This window comes from Neovison vison, chromosome 2, assembly GCF_020171115.1.
Source record: "Neovison vison isolate M4711 chromosome 2, ASM_NN_V1, whole genome shotgun sequence".
Classification (NCBI taxonomy): Eukaryota; Metazoa; Chordata; class Mammalia; order Carnivora; family Mustelidae; genus Neogale; species Neogale vison.
In genome coordinates, this window is record NC_058092.1 from 209868265 (window position 1) to 209885752 (window position 17488).

Below are 17488 nucleotides of genomic sequence, written 5' to 3' on the forward strand. Positions count from 1 at the left end.
GAGAGGCGGCAGGACTGGGCCAAGTCAGCCTCACAGCAGAGCACCAGCTGTCCCGCCCCTGGGGCCTGTGCCACACTGGTCGGTTCCACATCACAGCACCTCAGAGCAGAGGCGACAAACTGGGCACTGGCCTGGGAGGCCACAGAGGGAGAAGCCAGGAGGCTCTCTAGCTGGGTCAGGATGCCGGAAGACTCTGAGGACAAATCTGCTCCTGCTGCTGGGGACTTGCCACAGAAGCCCCTGTCCCTCCAGATGCACCAGGGGCTCTGCTGGGGGCACTCAAGGCCAGGGGCTGCCCACAGGGGAGGGGGCCGGAGATGAGTAACAGAGACCTCCCCTGGCCGTGGGCAGCCATGCAGGTATCTCTAGCAGCTGCTCCGGGGAAACGAACAGCTCAGGGGACCAGAGACAAATGAATAGGGGAACACCCTGGGCTGAACCTCCCAGCTGACCCTCCTAGCTGCCACCTTCCATCCTTCCAGGCTAAGGTGGTCTCCCCAAACCCATCCCAACTCAGGGCTGGACAAGAGATGCAGACACCCCCCAGGAAAAGGGGTGTGCTGCAAGCCTCACAGAAGGCCTAGGTGGGTGGGACAGAGATGGGGCTCAGGGGCTCCCAGAAGGGCTGGGGGTTCCACACATAGACCTCCTGACCCCCAGGCCCTAACACTCTCAGGCCCTACCCCAGTCCTGGGTGACATATTGGCCAATCTGTCAGTGCTGACTGACTGCAACGTGGCCATGCAAACTCGTGGCTCTGCCTGCAAGTCCCTGTCTAATGCGGGGGACAAGGAACATAGTGTCCCAAGAGGGAAGCGTGGAGGCCTCACCTTGGTACCGAGGTGGCATCTCTAGCTCCTCATCGTCAGCCTCGTTCTGATGCTTGAGCTTCTGGTGTTTCTTCTATAAAGTGGTGAGCAACATTCATTAACAAGGATATATGATCATCTCATTAATGTTCCCAGTAAGAGCAAGCAACCTGTGTTAGCAGAAAAGGTTCCCTGCAAGCACTCCACCCTCCACTTACAGACGAGCACTCTGAGGCTCAGAGAGGGTAAGGAACTAAGATCACACAGCTAAATAGCACAGAAGCAAGGTTCCAGCCCAGTCCCTGACTGCTTCACACAGAACTCCTGTCCCAGGGCTCCAAGTGCCCACCTGGGTATCCTAACCTAAGTTTACGCTCCTGTTCAGAGGGGACTCCTGCATCAGGGGTCTTTCAAACCCTCAGCTACACTCTGACCCTGTAACTCTGATCTTTTACGTCTGGTTTTCACCCAGGTCTCCAAACAGAATTCTGCGTGGGTGCAAAGCTGTGGTAATAAGGCAGTTCGTTGGGCCCTGGTGGGAAGACGGACATCTGGCCAGGGACAGGGCAGTGGTGAATGATATTAACGAAAGCAGTAATTTGGGGAGAAGATCACCAGATGCTATACTCATGTGCTTGACACGTCCAATCTCATCAAGCCAGCCCGATAATTCTTCAAGACCCACAGGTGACAAACTGAGTGAAAAGTCAGGCTGCAGTCGGAGCGGGGCCCCAGGACCTGCCTTCACTACTAACACTGTTTCCCCTGCCTCTCCCCTGTGCCAAGGCGGATACCCAGGAAGGCTGAATGGGCTGGCCACAGTCTGAGAGGACAAAGAGGTAAGACACTGCTCCAGAGTGCCCCCGGAAGTGCTGTCTCCTGGGCGTGGGAAGGACAGTGAGGGGCTGGGCCCACATCACCCTCGCTAGTTCGGGTGGGGCAGGTGAGAAGCTGCACTCCATCCTGGGAGTTACCAAGGGGGTTAAATTCTGGGGCTCAGGAGATGGGAAGGCCAGGGTTCAAATCCCTGCTCTGCACATAACCACCCCTGTAACCTACTTACTTTCTGCAAGCCCCCTCTGCAAACGGGGATGATAAGGGTCCCCGTCACCTGTGAGGATTAGATGAGGTGACGCATGGGGCCCTGTACACTCCCCAGTGGTGGCTGCCCCTGCCCCACACAGGAACCTGCCCCTTGAACACACAGGCCAGATGTTGCTTGTGCCCTCAAGGGAGAGAAAAAGGGCTCTGCCTGTCTCCTTCAGCTGGTCATCCACTACAGTGCACCCTGTAATACACACCATACCCTCTGGACTGCCCCCTACGCACCACCGCAAGGCTCTGCTGTGGATTCAGGAAACAGGGCAGGTGGGTGTGTGTGCAGTGTGTGGGGGAAGGGAGTTACGGAAAGACAGGCAGAGGACCTGTCAGCCCAAGGCTTCACCTTGAAGGCACAGCCGCCCACCAGAGGAAGTACTCACACTCCTGACACCCACGTCTTCCATCACGTCAGCCATCTCTTCGTCCTCCCCTGGAACCAAAAGGAAGAAAGGCCTGTGAGCATGCAGAGAGCACCCGTTTGCCCAAAACCCACACACATCTCGTCCTGCCTTCTCCTGTCTCAACTGGCTGACGGAGCTGGCAACTCCAGCCCAAGAAAACCCGCGTCCTTCTGGGCAAGACAAGACCCCTGAACACCGACTACCCCTTTATCTTTCCCATCCTAGGCCCCAGGGACGACGGCCCCTCAGGAAGTGTTGATCCCACTTCTGAGATAAACACAGCTTGTTCTGAGACCCTACGGAAATCCTGGGTTTCCTGGGGAGTCAGACATGCCCCAGCTCCACAGACATCCCGCTCTGCCTGGAGGACAGCCTCATTCTCCTACTTGAGAAACCTTTCTTTCTTTTTCATTTTTTTTGCTCTCTATGAGCTGAGCGCTGTGAGGGAATGAGCCAAAGTAGTATGAACCAAGAAAATACATAGGCAACCAAAGTAAAAATAGATAAAATGGACTATCACAAAATTTTAGAACTTCCGTGTCTCAGGGGGCACAACAGACTGAAAAAGCACTCTACAGAGTGAAGGGGAGGATGTATTTTCAAATCACACAGGTGACAAAGGGTTAACGTGCACACTGTGTGAAGGCCTCCCACAACTCAACAACACAAAATGAACATCTCAATTAAAACCAGCCAAGGGTTTGCGCAAAGGGAATTCTGGCACACGCTGCAGCCCCATGTGCCTTGCAGACACCAGGCTGGGAGAAAGATACGGGTCACGGACAGACAGTGCCTCGTTCCACTTACATGAGGCACCTAGACTCCAACTCAAATTCAAATGACTACAGACAGATTCTGGAATGTGGACTGTCAGGGGCTGGGGTGGGGGCCAGGAGCAGGGGCTGTTTAACGGGCACAGAGTGTCAGTTTTGTAGCTGAAAGGGGTCGTGGAGATTGGTTGTCAGACAACGTGACTGTACTAAGCACCAGTCTACATGCTCAAAAATGGTTCATCGGGTAAGTTTCATATTACCTGTACTTTCTCCTATGAAATTCTGACCAGCAGGGGACACACAGTTAAGCAAAGTCAATCAATAAGCAAATAACACCACAAGACGACCCGGGACGACATGCCCCATGCTGGGCGGTGCCCAGGCTTGCCAGGAGCGCTGGGGGATGAGGCTGAAGGCTGAGGACCATGTACGGGCCGCAGAAAAGCACTCAGATTGGATCTTAAAGAGCGGGGAGGCAGGAGGAGAAGGGAAGGGTGTTCTTAGCACCAAGGACATCTGGGCAAGAAGGGAGCAAGGAGACTGGAAGCTGAGAGCGGTGAGAGGCGGCCGCGGCAGGACCGGATCAGGAACCAGTGTGGTCACCCTTCCACCAAACGCAGACATGGCTGTTCTGGCTACCCACTTTATCTATAACCATCTGAAGTAGGTACTGGTATTATGCTCATTTTGGGATAAGGATATTGAAGCACAGAGAAGTTAGTGATTGTCCCCGGTCACACAGCAGGTAAGCCGGGTGTAGGGGCTGCCATGAGAATGCTGGTTCGGAGGCTGCAGTGGATCAAGCACCCAGGGATCAGGACAGTGGGAACAAAAAAAAAGAGGAAGGCAGATAAATGTCTGAAGACAGGCTTTCTGATCCAACGGATGACACGGGGGAGGGGGAGCAGGAAAGACTCCACAGGACAGAGACTTCTCACTGGGGCCGCTTCCAGACAGCAGGAGACTGTGCAGTAGGGAAGGAGGCAGTCTCCAAGCCTGGATCCTCTACCTCTAAATGAGCTTCCGGATCTCAGCCAAATTCACATTTTAAAAAAAAGGAGAAAAGGAAAAAAAATGGGAGAAGAGGGGAAGGAAAGCAGCAGAACAAAATAAATAGAGGCCAAAACAGTGCGTCACACATGCTTAAGAGGATGTACAGTGTTTTGAAAGTTCTGCCTGGATGATGTATGTATTGTATAAATGGCTAGCTTGCAACAGAAAGATTTCTTAATGTGGTCAAAAAAGTTTGAGAAACTCAAAGTTTGAGGAAGTTGCCTTAGCTCCAAGCTCCTTATCTCTGCTGTTACCTACATTCCCCCAGCAAGTGGGCGCTGAACGAGTGAGTGAATGAACAGGCAGGGAATGAATGAACAAGAGAGTGCAGCCCTGCCCAGGCCAGCACTGTGTCCCTGGAATGGACGACAGTCCCACCTTTCGTGCCTTCCTCCTCCTCCGTCCTGGCCGTGGCAGCATCGTCCTCGTCCTCCTCCCGGATGATGAGGCGGCCATCAGCGCTCACCTTGAAGCCGTGGTCCTTCTTTTTGGCCCGGCCAGGCCCAGGCTGTGTGGCTGGCGTGGCAGAGTTGGACAGTGAAGAAGTGGCAGGTCAGTCCTAAGCTACCCACAGCCCCCTCCAAACCAACGACACAGGTGCCTGCAGCACACAGTGTGTGCCTATGGTGGCGAGGGGTGCCCACCGGCCTCTGCGGATGTCACCCCTAACCCCTGAATAGGGCACCAAGGCGAGCCTCTTTTCTGGACTCATGTGCCAGTCACTTCTTGCTTACCGAGGACTCGCTGGGCCACCTTAGGGTCCAGGAAGTTGAGGGGCTCATCCCCACCACCCTCCTTCAGCCACGCCCGGCTCCTATGTCGGGCCAGCCTCCGGCGCTCCTTGGCCTGGCTCCTTTCCTCTTCTTCCTCCTCCTCCTCCTCTGAGTCGGCCAGAATCTCCTCGATGCTAAGGACAGAGAAGTGGCAAGTCAGGGTGCTCCCAGGAGAGGCAGGGGCAGCTGAGCATGGGCTGGGCAGGCTATGGGCTAAGGAAGACCTGGTCCGCAGGACCCCATTATGGGTCTTACCTGTCGCCTTTGCCCTGGGCAGACTCCTCTTCCTCCTCCTGCTCCTCTTCCTCAGTAGCCTGGCTCAGAGCACGGTGCCTCTTGGCGCGGGCCTCTGCCTTCCGAATGTTCACCAGGACCTTGTGGTACTCTTCGGGCAGCAGCCCCTTCACCAGCTCAAACCTGCGGGGCAGTGAGAGGCTGGCAAGGCGCACGGGCCACAGAGCGCTCTTTGGAAGTAGAAGGGCTCCGCCAGAGCCCTGCTGCTCACAGCGGCGGGACTCAGACCCAAGCCCTCCCGCCCAGTCCGCTCTCTGCAGGCTCCCTGCGGGGACTGGAAGCCCCTCATCTCCTCCCTGGCCCTCCCCCATGGGTCCCGCACACAGACCCAAACTTGCGGATGAACTTGATGAACAGGTTCCGAAGCTTCATGCGGAAGTGCCGCCGCATGTCGTCTGAAAGCTTCCCAATGGCCTCCATCTGCCGGGCAGAGCAGCGAGGGTCAGGGGCACCCTCCACCCTGTCTGCCCTCTCACTGCGGTGCAGATCAGGCACACAGCAAAGGGGTGAGGGTCACAGCAACCCCGTTCCTGGCCCACCCCTTGATCCAACTGCATTTCCGCAACCTGGCGGCCGTCCACCTTCACCCTAAGCCTCCTCTGTGACAATCCAGGACTACCCTTCCGAGATTATAGCTTCCGAGTCTTCCGAATAGTCTGGCATCTCTCCTTTATTACCTCACTGAATCTTAGAACCCCATGAGGCAGATCGATCATGACCCCAGTTTACAGATAAGGAAATGGAGGCACAGAGAGTTAAGTGGCTGCTCCACAACCAGGGACAGCAGTCAGCCCAGGCCTCTCTGACGCCATGGCCCATACTGGGCCCCAACACTGCCAGGCTTCTCCAGATCCCACACACCCCTTCTACCATTCTGCATTCATCTCGTGGGGACAATTCATACACCTTCGTCGGGCTTGGCTGGAACCCACGAATGGGTGGCAGATCTCTGCAGTGTCCCCAAACAGAGCTGGGGACACAGAGCCCCAATGACCCTTTGAAAGGCTTTAATAAACCGTTGGCACCCCATGACAGATCACTGCTCTTGCCCTTCTCATCTCTGGTCCCCAGTAAGGCAGCAGGCTCGGGAGAGCAGGGGCAGGCTACCTTGACCCCCACCTCCCCTTTCTTTCCTTTACCCAAGGCCAGATACAAAGAAGAGAGGCAAGAGAGACCTGGAGGCGCGACTCCACCTAGCTGGAAGGGAAACACTGAGGCGGTAGACCTAGGGGCCAGAGAGACCCAGCCGGTGGCACACCCTGGGCCCAGCTGAGGGGCTGGAACCCAATCCCAGGGGGCTCTGCGGGCCCTTCTGCAGTCAGCCAGACTGTCCAGAGGAGCTTCCTTGAACCCAGAAGGTCAGAATGCAAACACACAAAAAAAGAAAGTAAGATAATGGGCCCCGTGGTGGGGAGACCCCTGAGGGTCAGTTCTGAGCTTTGCATTCCAGTCCCAGGGCCACTCTCATTAGCAATGTGACCTGGGGAAATCTCTGGCCTCAGTCTCTCCATCTGTAAGACAAAGGGTGGCCATGCCTCCTGACCTGTACCTGCAGAGCCCTTGTTTCTATGAAGGGGGAGGGGGTGGGCCATAGGAGGCAGCCCGGCACCATGCACCTCCTTCACTCCCACCGGATATGCATTACCCTACTGGTCATTTCCAGGGCTCCTGCATGACCTGTTCCATGAGATGGTTCATAGCTAAACACATGTCTGGAACTTGCTGGCCTCAAGGCTTGCTGGGTCCGAGCCAGCAGGCCAGAGGCCAGGCTGCCACCCACCGAGGGGAAGGGGACGCTTACCACCAGCGGCACGTGTTTGGCCAGGCACGCCACATCCATGACCGCTACTGCCACCTTGATGAAGCCCAGTGCTGACTTGACCACATCACGGGTGCGGGAAGCCAAGAGCAAGCACACGTTCTCCAGCAGCTGCTCGATCGTGCTGGTCCCCATAAGACCTGGCGGGGTGGCGGGGGTGGGGGTTCCAGAGGGCCACCGTCAGAGATGCCCAGGAACCCATCCAGACCCAAGATCCCTGTCAGGTCACATGAGTTGGAACTAACATTTGGGGGACTTCTGTGTACCCGGCACGGTCCTAGTCACTCCACATAGAGTACAACCAATCTGTGATCAAGTCGTGTTTTTCTCTCCCATGTTAGAGGTAAGAAATTCAGGTCCTATGAGGTCCATAAACTTGCTCAAGGTCTCCCATGGTTGGTAAGAGGCAGAACCGGGACTAACACCTGGGCAGGGGCCTGACTGCCTTTGATCCCCTCTGACAGTGGGACACAGGGCAACTGCAGGTACACAGGAAAGATGACACAGGCAGCAGCAGGGACAAGAGGCAGCTAGACTTGGTTTTGGTTCCTTATTTGGCTACCTTATTCTTTTTTTTTTTAAAAGATTTTATTTATTTATTTTACAGAGAGAAATCACAAGTAGATGGAGAGGCAGGCAGAGAGAGAGAGAGGGAAGCAGGCTCCCCGCTGAGCAGAGAGCCCGATGCAGGGCTCGATCCCAGGACCCTGAGATCATGACCTGAGCCGAAGGCAGCGGCCTAACCCACTGAGCCACCCAGGCGCCCCTGGCTACCTTATTCTGATAATGACCTTGCCCTGACCTTCTGGGCATTTTCCTATCCTGAGGGCTCCCCAGGCTTTCAAGGAAGCAGCATTCACCTTTAAACTCAAACAGGAGGTGGGTCAGGGCCAGGATGCTGCAGCTGACCATAGTCACAGCGCCCACGAGGCCAGGGTAGATCAGGACGAGGTAGCGCTGCAGGGCTTCTGGGAGGGCAAGACAAGGGCAGTCATACAAAAGCAGAGCCACTCCACGCGCTGCATCTTGGGCCCCCCAGGGAATGGGACTCCACCCAGAGAGGAGGAGCCTGCCCGCTCCAGAGCCAGGCGGCTCTTCCCACCTTTTGTCTTTAGCTAGTGGTTTGGAGGGGTACTCCCCGAGACTTGCGAGCAGAGCATGTATCCCAGCCCCTCACCTTCTTGGTTTGGGCCAAACCGAAGGAAAGCACGGCCCATCTCCAGCAGCAGGGCAAAAGCGTTCTTCCGAGCCCCCACCGACACCTCCTTGGTGCACAAGATCACCTGCCCAGACAATCCCTTAAACATAAGCTCCGGAGCTGCTTGTGGTGGCCTGAGGCAGAAGGGGGCAGCAGGGGTGCCAACGCTCCCAGGCAGAGAACTGAGGCACCCCTCACCTCCGTACTGCTCTCCCCCAATCCTGACAGGTCGTCAGAAGCCACACTCCAAGGAGCCCCTCAGAACACACGTACACCCCCCGCCCGCACCCCTCACCTCCGGGACGAGGGCAGTGATGAACTCCTCGTGTTCAGCGGACAGCTTCTTCACGATATGTATGAGGCACTTCAAACGGGGCTGCAGGGAAGGGCAAGGAGAGTTAGGACCCCCCAATGCCACCCATGCCCCTCAAGTCCCCTGTCTCTAGGATGCTTCTCCCCCAGTGTCGCCCCTCCTCCCGTGGGCAGAGCATGGGTGCCTCAGAAGCCTCACCCTCTTGGCAGGTGAGGAGGTGCCCCGCAGCGAGTCCAGCAGGGTCGCCTTCAGGTCGTCCAGGTGGCTCTGCACGAAGCGGGCCCCAGGGCCCTGGGAACTGGCGCATACCTCCTCCAGCACCCGGTAGGCCTTCTTCTGTACTCCGTGGGCCTTGCTCTGGGCAGGGACATGGTGGTCAGGGATAGGTGAGGGAGGGGACTCTGGGGTCCCCCATCCACCCATCCACCCCCACCTGCACTGTTCCAGGACAGTCACAGTACAGCCACCATTAACTGTGACCAGCACTGGGGGGATTTGGGACCGCGGCCTGCCTCTGAAGGGCTGGCAGAGCGGGGGAGGCTAACTCTATGCCAGGCAGGGGGGGATGCTGCAGGGGGAGAAGGCCCGCCAACCTCCACTCCACTCCACTCACAGGCCTCACAGTGATGCTCATCCAGCAGCGGGACCCTGCAGTGCCTCGCCCGCACTGAGGCCTGTGTGCCCGCTCCCGTTTCTGGCTGGAGCACTCCGCTCTCCCCTTCTTTGCCTAACTCTTTGGCATCACAAAGGAGCTCTGTTACTCCCGCTAAAACAACTCTCCAGAAGTTAGGTGGCCCTGCCCTGGCCTTCTGTGCCCGCCCAAATGGTTGTCCAGACAAGAAGACAGGTACCAGCTTTCCAAGGAGGCCCCTCTTCCCCCAGGGGTGGTCCTGTGGGAGTCCAGCCATTTGGCTCACCTCCAGGTAGGGCCGGATGGTGGAGTACAGCTTGCTGATGGCAGCTTCATCCGCATGGGGAGCCAAGGCCACAACCAGATCCAACACAGACAATCTGCTCAGGGCAGAAGACCAAGGACGGGCTTAGGGTGGGCTGGAGAAGGGCACAGACTATCAGTGCCTTCTATCTACTGGGTACAGAAGTGGGAGAAGTCAGGGTGAGGAGGACCAGGGGCCCCAGAGGAGCCTGGAAACAACAATCACAGCTCGCAGCCAGTTTAGCCATAAGGAACCAGCTGTGGTTCCAAGGTCTTCATGTGCATTTAAGCCTTCAGTCCTCACAACAACCCTGGTGCAGGTCTATTATCAAGCCCATCTTCACAGATAAGGACAAAGAGCACACAGAGCAGGTAAGTAACCTGTCCAAGGTCACAGAGCTTGTCATTAGTGGAGCTGGGATTTGAACCTGGGCCGTGTTTCGCCAGGGTCCGCATCCTTCCCCAATAGGCTGTAATGCTTCTCTGAGAAGGAGAAGCCAATCAGGCTTCATCATTGAGCTGGGACATTCAGTATCTCAAAACCTTCCCAAATAAGAGCAGAGAGAAGCCACAGGGCTTCTGCTCGACACACGCTCTAGCCGCCTGGGCTGTCCCAGCTGAAGTGGAGCATTTTACCTGGTGAAGTCAGAGCTAGCAGAGTCCAGCACCTTCTCGCTGGCCTTTTCCAGGAAGCTGTTCACCAACTGGCAGTCACAAGGGGATGAAAAAGAGGGGGTTGTTGAAGAGAGAAACACAGAGAACTGCACCCCTCCCCACACCTCACCCCACACAGCCTCAACCCAGGTGCCGCTGGTATCCAGTGCCCTGTCCCCCAGGTGGTAGAGCCCAGGAGAACCCTGGTAGGTGGGCCCTTTCTCACAACCCAACCCAACAGTCACCTGCCTGACTGTTCCTCCCTCCCCTCCACCAGCATGCTCACCTGAGGGTCTGTAATGGTCAGGTAAGTTTTGACCGTTTCTAGCACAGCCCGGCGGGGGGCTGGGGTGTCCCCGGCTGCAACAGGTTGCCCGTATAGGTTGAAGAGGATTGGCAGAAAGTTCTTGGCAAAACGGCTCACCTCCACACGGTCGGCCTCTGGCAGGAGGACCAGAGTTTGTGTAAGAGGGGCAGGAGTCAGCCCCACCTCACAGGCTGTTAGGGCGGCGGCCCAGAGGCAACCTTTTGGAGGACTCATGACAGGACCCGGAGCCCACAGATTTGGGGCTTCTCTGGGACAAGAGGTGCCCCCATACTCTACACTCCTCCGTGGCTCTGTCCTATGGGTCACCCAAGAGCTGGACACATGATAAAGCCCTTACACCGACTGGGTAACACCCAGCAGCTGTCAGCACGGTGGGAGTAAAGAGGAAAGGGGCAGCTTTCAGTGTCCTACTAACTCCTTGGGTCCCCAGCAGAAGCCCCGGGTCCTTGCAAAGCCTCAGTTATGGCTCTGGCAGTGAGGCACAGCAGGCCAGGAGACCCGGGCCACTGTCACTGCCCCCCACCCCACCCCCAGCCTTAGGGCCCATACATACCCGCCTCACAGCCCTTGGTGACGAGGGTGCGCAGGGCTTGGCACACAGTGACCCTCAGGTCTGGGCGCTCACTGATGGCCGTGCCCAGTGTCCGCGCCAGCCCTTTGAAGGAGGCAGCCACGTCCGTGGGCTTCGTGCAGAACCCAGGCAGAAGGGTCCAGATCTGGGGGATTGGGGAGGGATGGTCAAGGACAGTGATGTCCCGCCAGTCAGGCCCCCACACCATCCAACTCATGTCCCCCCAGCTGATCCCTTACCTGCCATTGGAGCGTATCGTAGATCTTGGACTCCACTGTCCTGCCCGCCTGGGCCAGATCCGTTGCTGTGTGTGACACAAGGAGAGAGTGGGACCCTGGGCACCCTTCAGGCCAGGAGCCTCATTTTTACCAAAACCAGAAGCCCAGTAATGAGAACAGGAATGTGGGTGATTCCTCTCTCCCCACAGACTGAAACATGATACTTGCTCATTCAAAAAAAATTTAAAAGATCTACATAAAACAGGCAGTGGGTGTCTCCTCATCATCTTATCCTTCCAGGGATAGCTACACCTCTACTGACTCCTTCACGTTTCTTTACACACACACTTTTAAAAATATAAACAGGCCTGTACGATGCACATACTGTTCCGAAACCTGGTTTTACATGACGGTAAGTTTTCTCAGTGGGAGGCTGTCTGCTGGGCACATCCATGACGACTGCACTTCCCGCTCACATGGCAGCTATCGCCCAGAGTCTACTGAGGAGCAGACCCGGAGGAGCTGCATCAACTGCCCACAGTCACCCCGCTGCGGTGCGGCTCTGCTGAGATCTGAATCTGACCTGCTCAACTCACCGTCTCCTAAATATGCCTGTTCCCGCGTGAGGTCTCCCTCTCTTCACAAAGACCACACCGTGGCCCACGGCGGGACTTATCGTAACTAAGTTCACCAGAACCCCCCTGAGGAACGTGGAGGTTGTGTCAGATTTTTATGAGGAACGGCTCTGCATATATACAAACTGGTGTGTTCTTGTCTAATTACCTCAGTAGGACAGGAGGCCACTGTTGGCCTGCCACAGGGCAGGGTCCCGTGAGGGGGAGCTGCCTGGCTGTGCCTCTAAGGGAGGAGGAGGGCCCTCAAGCACTGGCTGGCCACCTGCCTAGCAGAGGGACGCTGCCCAGTGTCCTAGGAGCCCTTCCTGACCCCTTCCAGCCAAGGCTCCAGGACTAAGGTGGGGACCATACCTTTGTTCTTCAGGGTGGTAGCCAGGGGTAAGAAATAGCTGGTGAAGAAACCGAGTCGTGTTTCCCGGACGTGGTCCCGGATGACAGGCAGCAGCCAGCTCCGTGGGAAATCCAGAGTCTCCCTGGGAGGAGGCAGGGAAGGCCCAGTGAGGGCAGCAGACCCAGCAGCCACGGCCCACCAAGCCGAGGAGCTCGAACCCTGCTGTGGCCTTTCCCGCTGACCCCCACGTGACACACAGAGACCTCACCCCAAAAAAGTGAACACCCTACTGAAGGAGAACAAGCCGCCGACTGCCCCGGGGCTCATAAGGAAGCCAGCCAGAACCACACTTACTCAGAGCCGTCAATTTCCAAAGGCACAGCCTCTAAAACCACCTCGGGTCCCATGCTGGCCACCGCTGCCCCCACGGCCTGATCCAGAGCTGCCGTGTGAGGGAAGTGCGGGGAGAGACGCAGGTCACACAGGGACTGGAGGCACTGGAGCAAAAAGACATGAGAGCATACACCAAGGCCTGCTCACAGAGCAGGAGCCCACGGCTGAGTCAGGGCCAAATTCTCAAAGAAGAGGATGAGAGGGGCACCTGGGTGGCTCAGTGGGTTAAAGCCTCTGCCTTTGGCTCAGGTCATGATCTCAGGGTCCTGGAATCGAGCCCCGCATCAGGCTCTCTGCTCAGCAGGGAGTCTGCTTCCCTTCCTCTCTCTCTCTGCCTACTTATGATCTCTGTCAAGTAAATTAATAAAATCTTAAAAAAAAAAAAGAAGAAGAGGATGAGAGCTCAGGAACACGGGCCCATGTTAAGCTCTAGGTCAGAGATCACAAACCAATAACCACATTTAACCTGTTGAAGAGTCTCACCTCTCCCCAATGCCCCAAGAATTTAAAAGATTCTGTATTTATTAGTAACACGTAAAAATCAGAGTTCACATATAAACATACATTTCCAGTTTGTCTTGAAAAAATGGGAAACTCTGGCCAAGGGAAAAGACACACCCACGTGTGACAATTAGCAAATTACCAGATGCTGAGGAGTGGATGTCCCTCAAGACAAGGCTCTGACCTCTGGCCCACCACAGCCCCACAGAAGCCACCAGGGCCTTGCCTGTAGGCGGCCAAGTTCATCAATCTAACCTATTAGGGGCCAGGCTTCTTGAGGAAGCCCTTGCTGTCCCAGAGTGGCTCCTTTCTTCCAACCGGCAATGGTGAGAGTCAGTGAAAGCCCCGAGAGGCCAGGAGCTGATGAGGGGTCTGGGGCCTGCCTCCCTAGCTGGGGAGGATCCCAGACCCCTTTTATTTTTTTTAAGATTTTTTATTTATACATTTGACAGAGAGAGAGAGAGAGGAAACACAAGCAGGGGGAGCCTGATGCAGGGCTTGATCCCAGGACCCTGGGATCATGACCCAAGCCAAAGGCTGACGCTTAACAACCGAGCCACCCAGGCACCCCAAGGGATCCCTGATTCTTAAATAGTTTACTCTGGGCTGCAGTAATCTGTCTGGGACCTAAGGCTGCTTAAAACACCATAATCCCTTATTATAGGAAGTTCAGAGAATTAAAAACAGAAGATAGGAGTAGGGGTGAGGGAGAGTCACGATGGTTCCCTGTTCAAAGCCATCAACCTCAGCCAGGACTAGCGAGCAGTTACTGGCCAAGGGGCCAGGGGAGGTCCCACCCCTCTTTTTGTTTCTCACGTGTTGGCTCAGACACTTTCCTGGAGACACTGTGCTGGGCACCTGCTGTGAGTGCCGTCAGGGATGTGACAGGGGGTAAAGTGCCCAAGTAGCAGACACAGGACCACTCTAGGAGCCCTCAGTCCAACAGCCCAATCGCCACCTCCTGCCTTGGCCCTGGCAGCTCCCCAGCTCACCTTCTTCATCACAGGATGGGCCTGCCTCCCGCAGGCCTGGAAGAAGACACACAGCAGCTGCAACACGGAGCTCCACGCTGCGTGGAATTTGTACGTCAGGCCTTCCTCCACGGCCCTGCCAGGGTAACAGTCACAGTCAAGTTCCTGCTCACCTGGGCCCCAATCAGGAAGTCAATGGCTGGCCCATGAGCTTCAGACCACCAGCTGACCAGTAAGCGTGGAGCCCCGGGAAAGGCCAAGGGGGAGAACTAGCAATTACAACGCAGCCTCTGTGCTGAGTTTCATCTGAAATCCTACTGCCTAAAGAAAACTCTGAGGTATGTGGTTTCTTCCACCTTCAGATTGGGAAACTGAGGCTCAGAGAGAGGAAATAACCTACCAGGGTCACTCTGCTAGTGGCCACCCTGGGCCTCCAAAGCCCATGCTGTCCCTGTCTCATGCTCTCCTGGTCCGACCCAGGATGGGCTGCCACGGTAGGGCAGGTGGTCTGGGTCGAGCGGGTCTGGCTCTGCTTCCCGGCCTCCTGGAGATCTGAGGCAAGAATGGCCAACAGGGGTCAGAGTCGGGAAACAAGAGAGCGGGGAGGTGCGGGTGCCTCTGAGTTTTCCTGAAACTCCATCACAGATGCATCCGGAGGCAACAGGCTCGTTTCCTCACAAGGAGCAGGACCCAAAGCACCATAGCCTGGAGGTGAGCACACAGACCCGGGGCAGACACCAAGGATCCTCACTCCTTCCCCAGGGCCCTTCCAATGTCTGCAGTGCTCAGAGGCCCCTCATTAGCTGCAGAAAGGACGAGGATGGTCACTGGCCACGGCTGGGAATGGCTCCTCTTGCAGGTGTGGAGGGCAGCACAGCACGTGAACAAGAGTGGGCTCTGCTGTCAGGCAGACTCCTCCTAGTTGGGTGACCTCAGCCTGTCTGTCTGTAAAGTGGGGATCAGTACTTATCTCCTAGAACCACGAAAACCACTAGTGGCTTTTATTCGCTGAGTGCTTAACTGCGTGCCAGATACAGTTCTGAGAACTTTACACATACACACACATTGAACCCTCACATTATCAGTAACCTTCGACTGATGAGGACCCTGAGGTATTTAGACGTGGAGGACATGGGGGAACTTGCCCCAGATGACCAGCTCAGAATCCATACTCATGAGCACATGATGGCACCTGGAACGTGGCCAGTGCTCCATCAACAGCAGCTGTTCTGGCACTGCGCACGTGCCCCCAGTAAGTGACAAGTGGAACACCTGTCACTACAAGGAACTTTCTAGAAGGTACACCTATTCCTTCCTAACACAGATGCTGTGTTCTCACCTGAACATCTTGAAGACATGCTGGGCAGGGCCAGAGGCTGAAGAGGTCACGGAGCCAATGCTGGCCATGTGGGGAGCGACACATTCCTTCAGGATCTCCTGCAAAAAGAGGCCCCAGCTGTCTAGGCCTAAAGCAGCCTCCCAGCACCACTCAGCCCTCCTAGCAAAAGTGATCGCTTTTGGACACTTCCAGGAAGCCGATCCCCACCCCAAGAACCTCCTCCCCAGATCCAGCTAGAGGTCTAGGGCGAATTCCAGGAGAGACAGGGCAGCCAGTAGAACCCTCTGTACTCTCTGCTTCCCCCCCTAAAGCTGGGGCTGGGGTACCTGAAGGCTCTGAGTGGCAGCTGTCACCACCTGCGAGTGTGGGGAGAGAAGGCAAGTGGTCGCGGTTCCAAAAAAGCGAGGGAGGTGGCCCAGCCCCAGATCCCGCTGCAGTCTGTGAAGACAAAAGGCTTCTGTGGGGTCTGGTCCTGGGCCTCAGGGACCCACATGGCCCAGGTCCAATGACAGTCACTGATTTGGAAGGCTGTACAAGGCCCTTCTAGTGGGCAATTTTAAAAAGTACTGTTATTCAAGTTAATAGCCACATGTGGTAAAAAAATTCAAGTAGGTCTTCTAAATATAAAACAAAGAGTATACCTTCTTTATCACACTCTTCTCCCAGACTGACCTTCAGATGAACATTCCAGAGGAAAATCAAGGTTAAGTTTCTCAAATACTCTTCCAGAAGGTCTTACACATGTACAAACATAGGAAGTAACGTATGCTAACATTTACTTAACAATTTTCATTCTCCAAGCACTGTTATAACATGCATTCATTCACTTAAACCTTTCAACAAGGTTTGCAACAAGATTAACTCCTATGACTTAAAAATTCATTGTAAGTGGGGAACCTGAGGCACAGAAAAGTCAAGTTACGTGCCCAAGGTCACGTCGCAAGTAGGAGGCAGAAGTCAGGATCATACCCTGACAGTTTCGCTCCAGAGTATGCTGTGAGTCTTCTCAATACATTTTGGGATCTTTCCGGGTGAGCATGTACCTCTCTATATCAGCAACTTTTTTTTTTTTTTTAAGATCTTGTATATTTATTTTACAGAGATCACAAGTAGGCAGAGAGGCAGGCAGAGAGAGAGGAGGAAGCAGGCTCCCCGCAGAACAGAGAGCCCGATGTGGGGCTCGATCCCAGCACCCTTTAACCTTTAACCCACTGAGCCACCCTGGAGCCCTACTTCAGTAACTTCTAATGGCTACAGAGTATCTCACAGTATACTGACCAGTCCTCTCCTTGGATACATTTGTGTATGGTTGTGTTTGGCTTCTAGGTTTTTCTGCTGTTAGCTACAGCATTACAACAAACAGCTTGCGACGTAGGTCGTGGCACAATTGTGGAAGGCTTGTAATCTCAGGACTAATCCTGAGAAGCAGAGGGGACACCTGGGTGGCTCTGTCAGTTGAGTGTCTGATCTCAGCTCAGGCCATGGTCTCAGGGTCCCAGGATGGAATCTCGAGTCCAGCTCTGCCCTCAGCAGGGAGTCTGCTTCTCCCTCTCCCTCTGGTCCTCCCCACTTCGCTCTCTCTCAAAGAAAAAAAAATCTTAAAAAAAAAAAATTCTGAGAAGTGGAGAATAAGGCTATTTTGCCATTTTTTGGCATCTCCAGATAAAAGCTGGATGGTGTGGATAGAGAATGTGGGCCCAGCAGATGCGGGCTGGAGACCTGTCTTCACTCCTTTGCGGTGAAGCTACCTCGCACTGCTTCTGTTTCTGGCTCAAGAAAAAGGCTAGCAGGGGCGCCTGAGTGGCTCAGTGGGTTAAAGCCTCTGCCTTCGGCTCAGGTCATGATCTCGGGGTCCTAGGATCAAGCCCCGTGTCGGGCTCTCTGCTCAGCGGGGAGCCTGCTTCCTTTCCTCTGTCTCTACCTGCCTCTCTGCCTACTTGTGATCTCTCTCTGTTAAATAAATAAATAAAATCTTAAAAAAAAAAAAAGAAAAAAAGAAAAGGCTAGCACATTCCTCCTGGGTGGCTGTGATGAGTGAGGTGGACAATGAGGGAAAGCACTCAGCACGGGGTCTGAGAG

General features: G+C 55.3%; 1 protein-coding gene across 1 annotated transcript in view; it reads right to left on the reverse strand.

The window, feature by feature from the left end:
- The window catches only part of RRP12 (ribosomal RNA processing 12 homolog), a 29645-nt gene that overhangs the window by 1969 nt on the left and 10188 nt on the right, over nt 1-17488 (reverse strand). The window contains exons 11-31 of the mRNA XM_044240240.1: nt 15736-15847; nt 15410-15507; nt 14092-14206; nt 12560-12702; nt 12226-12347; nt 11261-11325; nt 11004-11166; nt 10409-10563; nt 10105-10172; nt 9452-9545; nt 8733-8891; nt 8517-8597; nt 8201-8306; nt 7884-7991; nt 7006-7163; nt 5533-5624; nt 5166-5327; nt 4872-5044; nt 4516-4653; nt 2291-2340; nt 831-903 (exon numbers count right to left, since the gene is read on the reverse strand). Coding sequence (XP_044096175.1) covers nt 831-903; nt 2291-2340; nt 4516-4653; nt 4872-5044; nt 5166-5327; nt 5533-5624; nt 7006-7163; nt 7884-7991; nt 8201-8306; nt 8517-8597; nt 8733-8891; nt 9452-9545; nt 10105-10172; nt 10409-10563; nt 11004-11166; nt 11261-11325; nt 12226-12347; nt 12560-12702; nt 14092-14206; nt 15410-15507; nt 15736-15847 — 2435 coding nt within the window. The remainder of the gene's footprint in view (nt 1-830; nt 904-2290; nt 2341-4515; nt 4654-4871; nt 5045-5165; nt 5328-5532; nt 5625-7005; nt 7164-7883; nt 7992-8200; nt 8307-8516; nt 8598-8732; nt 8892-9451; nt 9546-10104; nt 10173-10408; nt 10564-11003; nt 11167-11260; nt 11326-12225; nt 12348-12559; nt 12703-14091; nt 14207-15409; nt 15508-15735; nt 15848-17488) is intronic.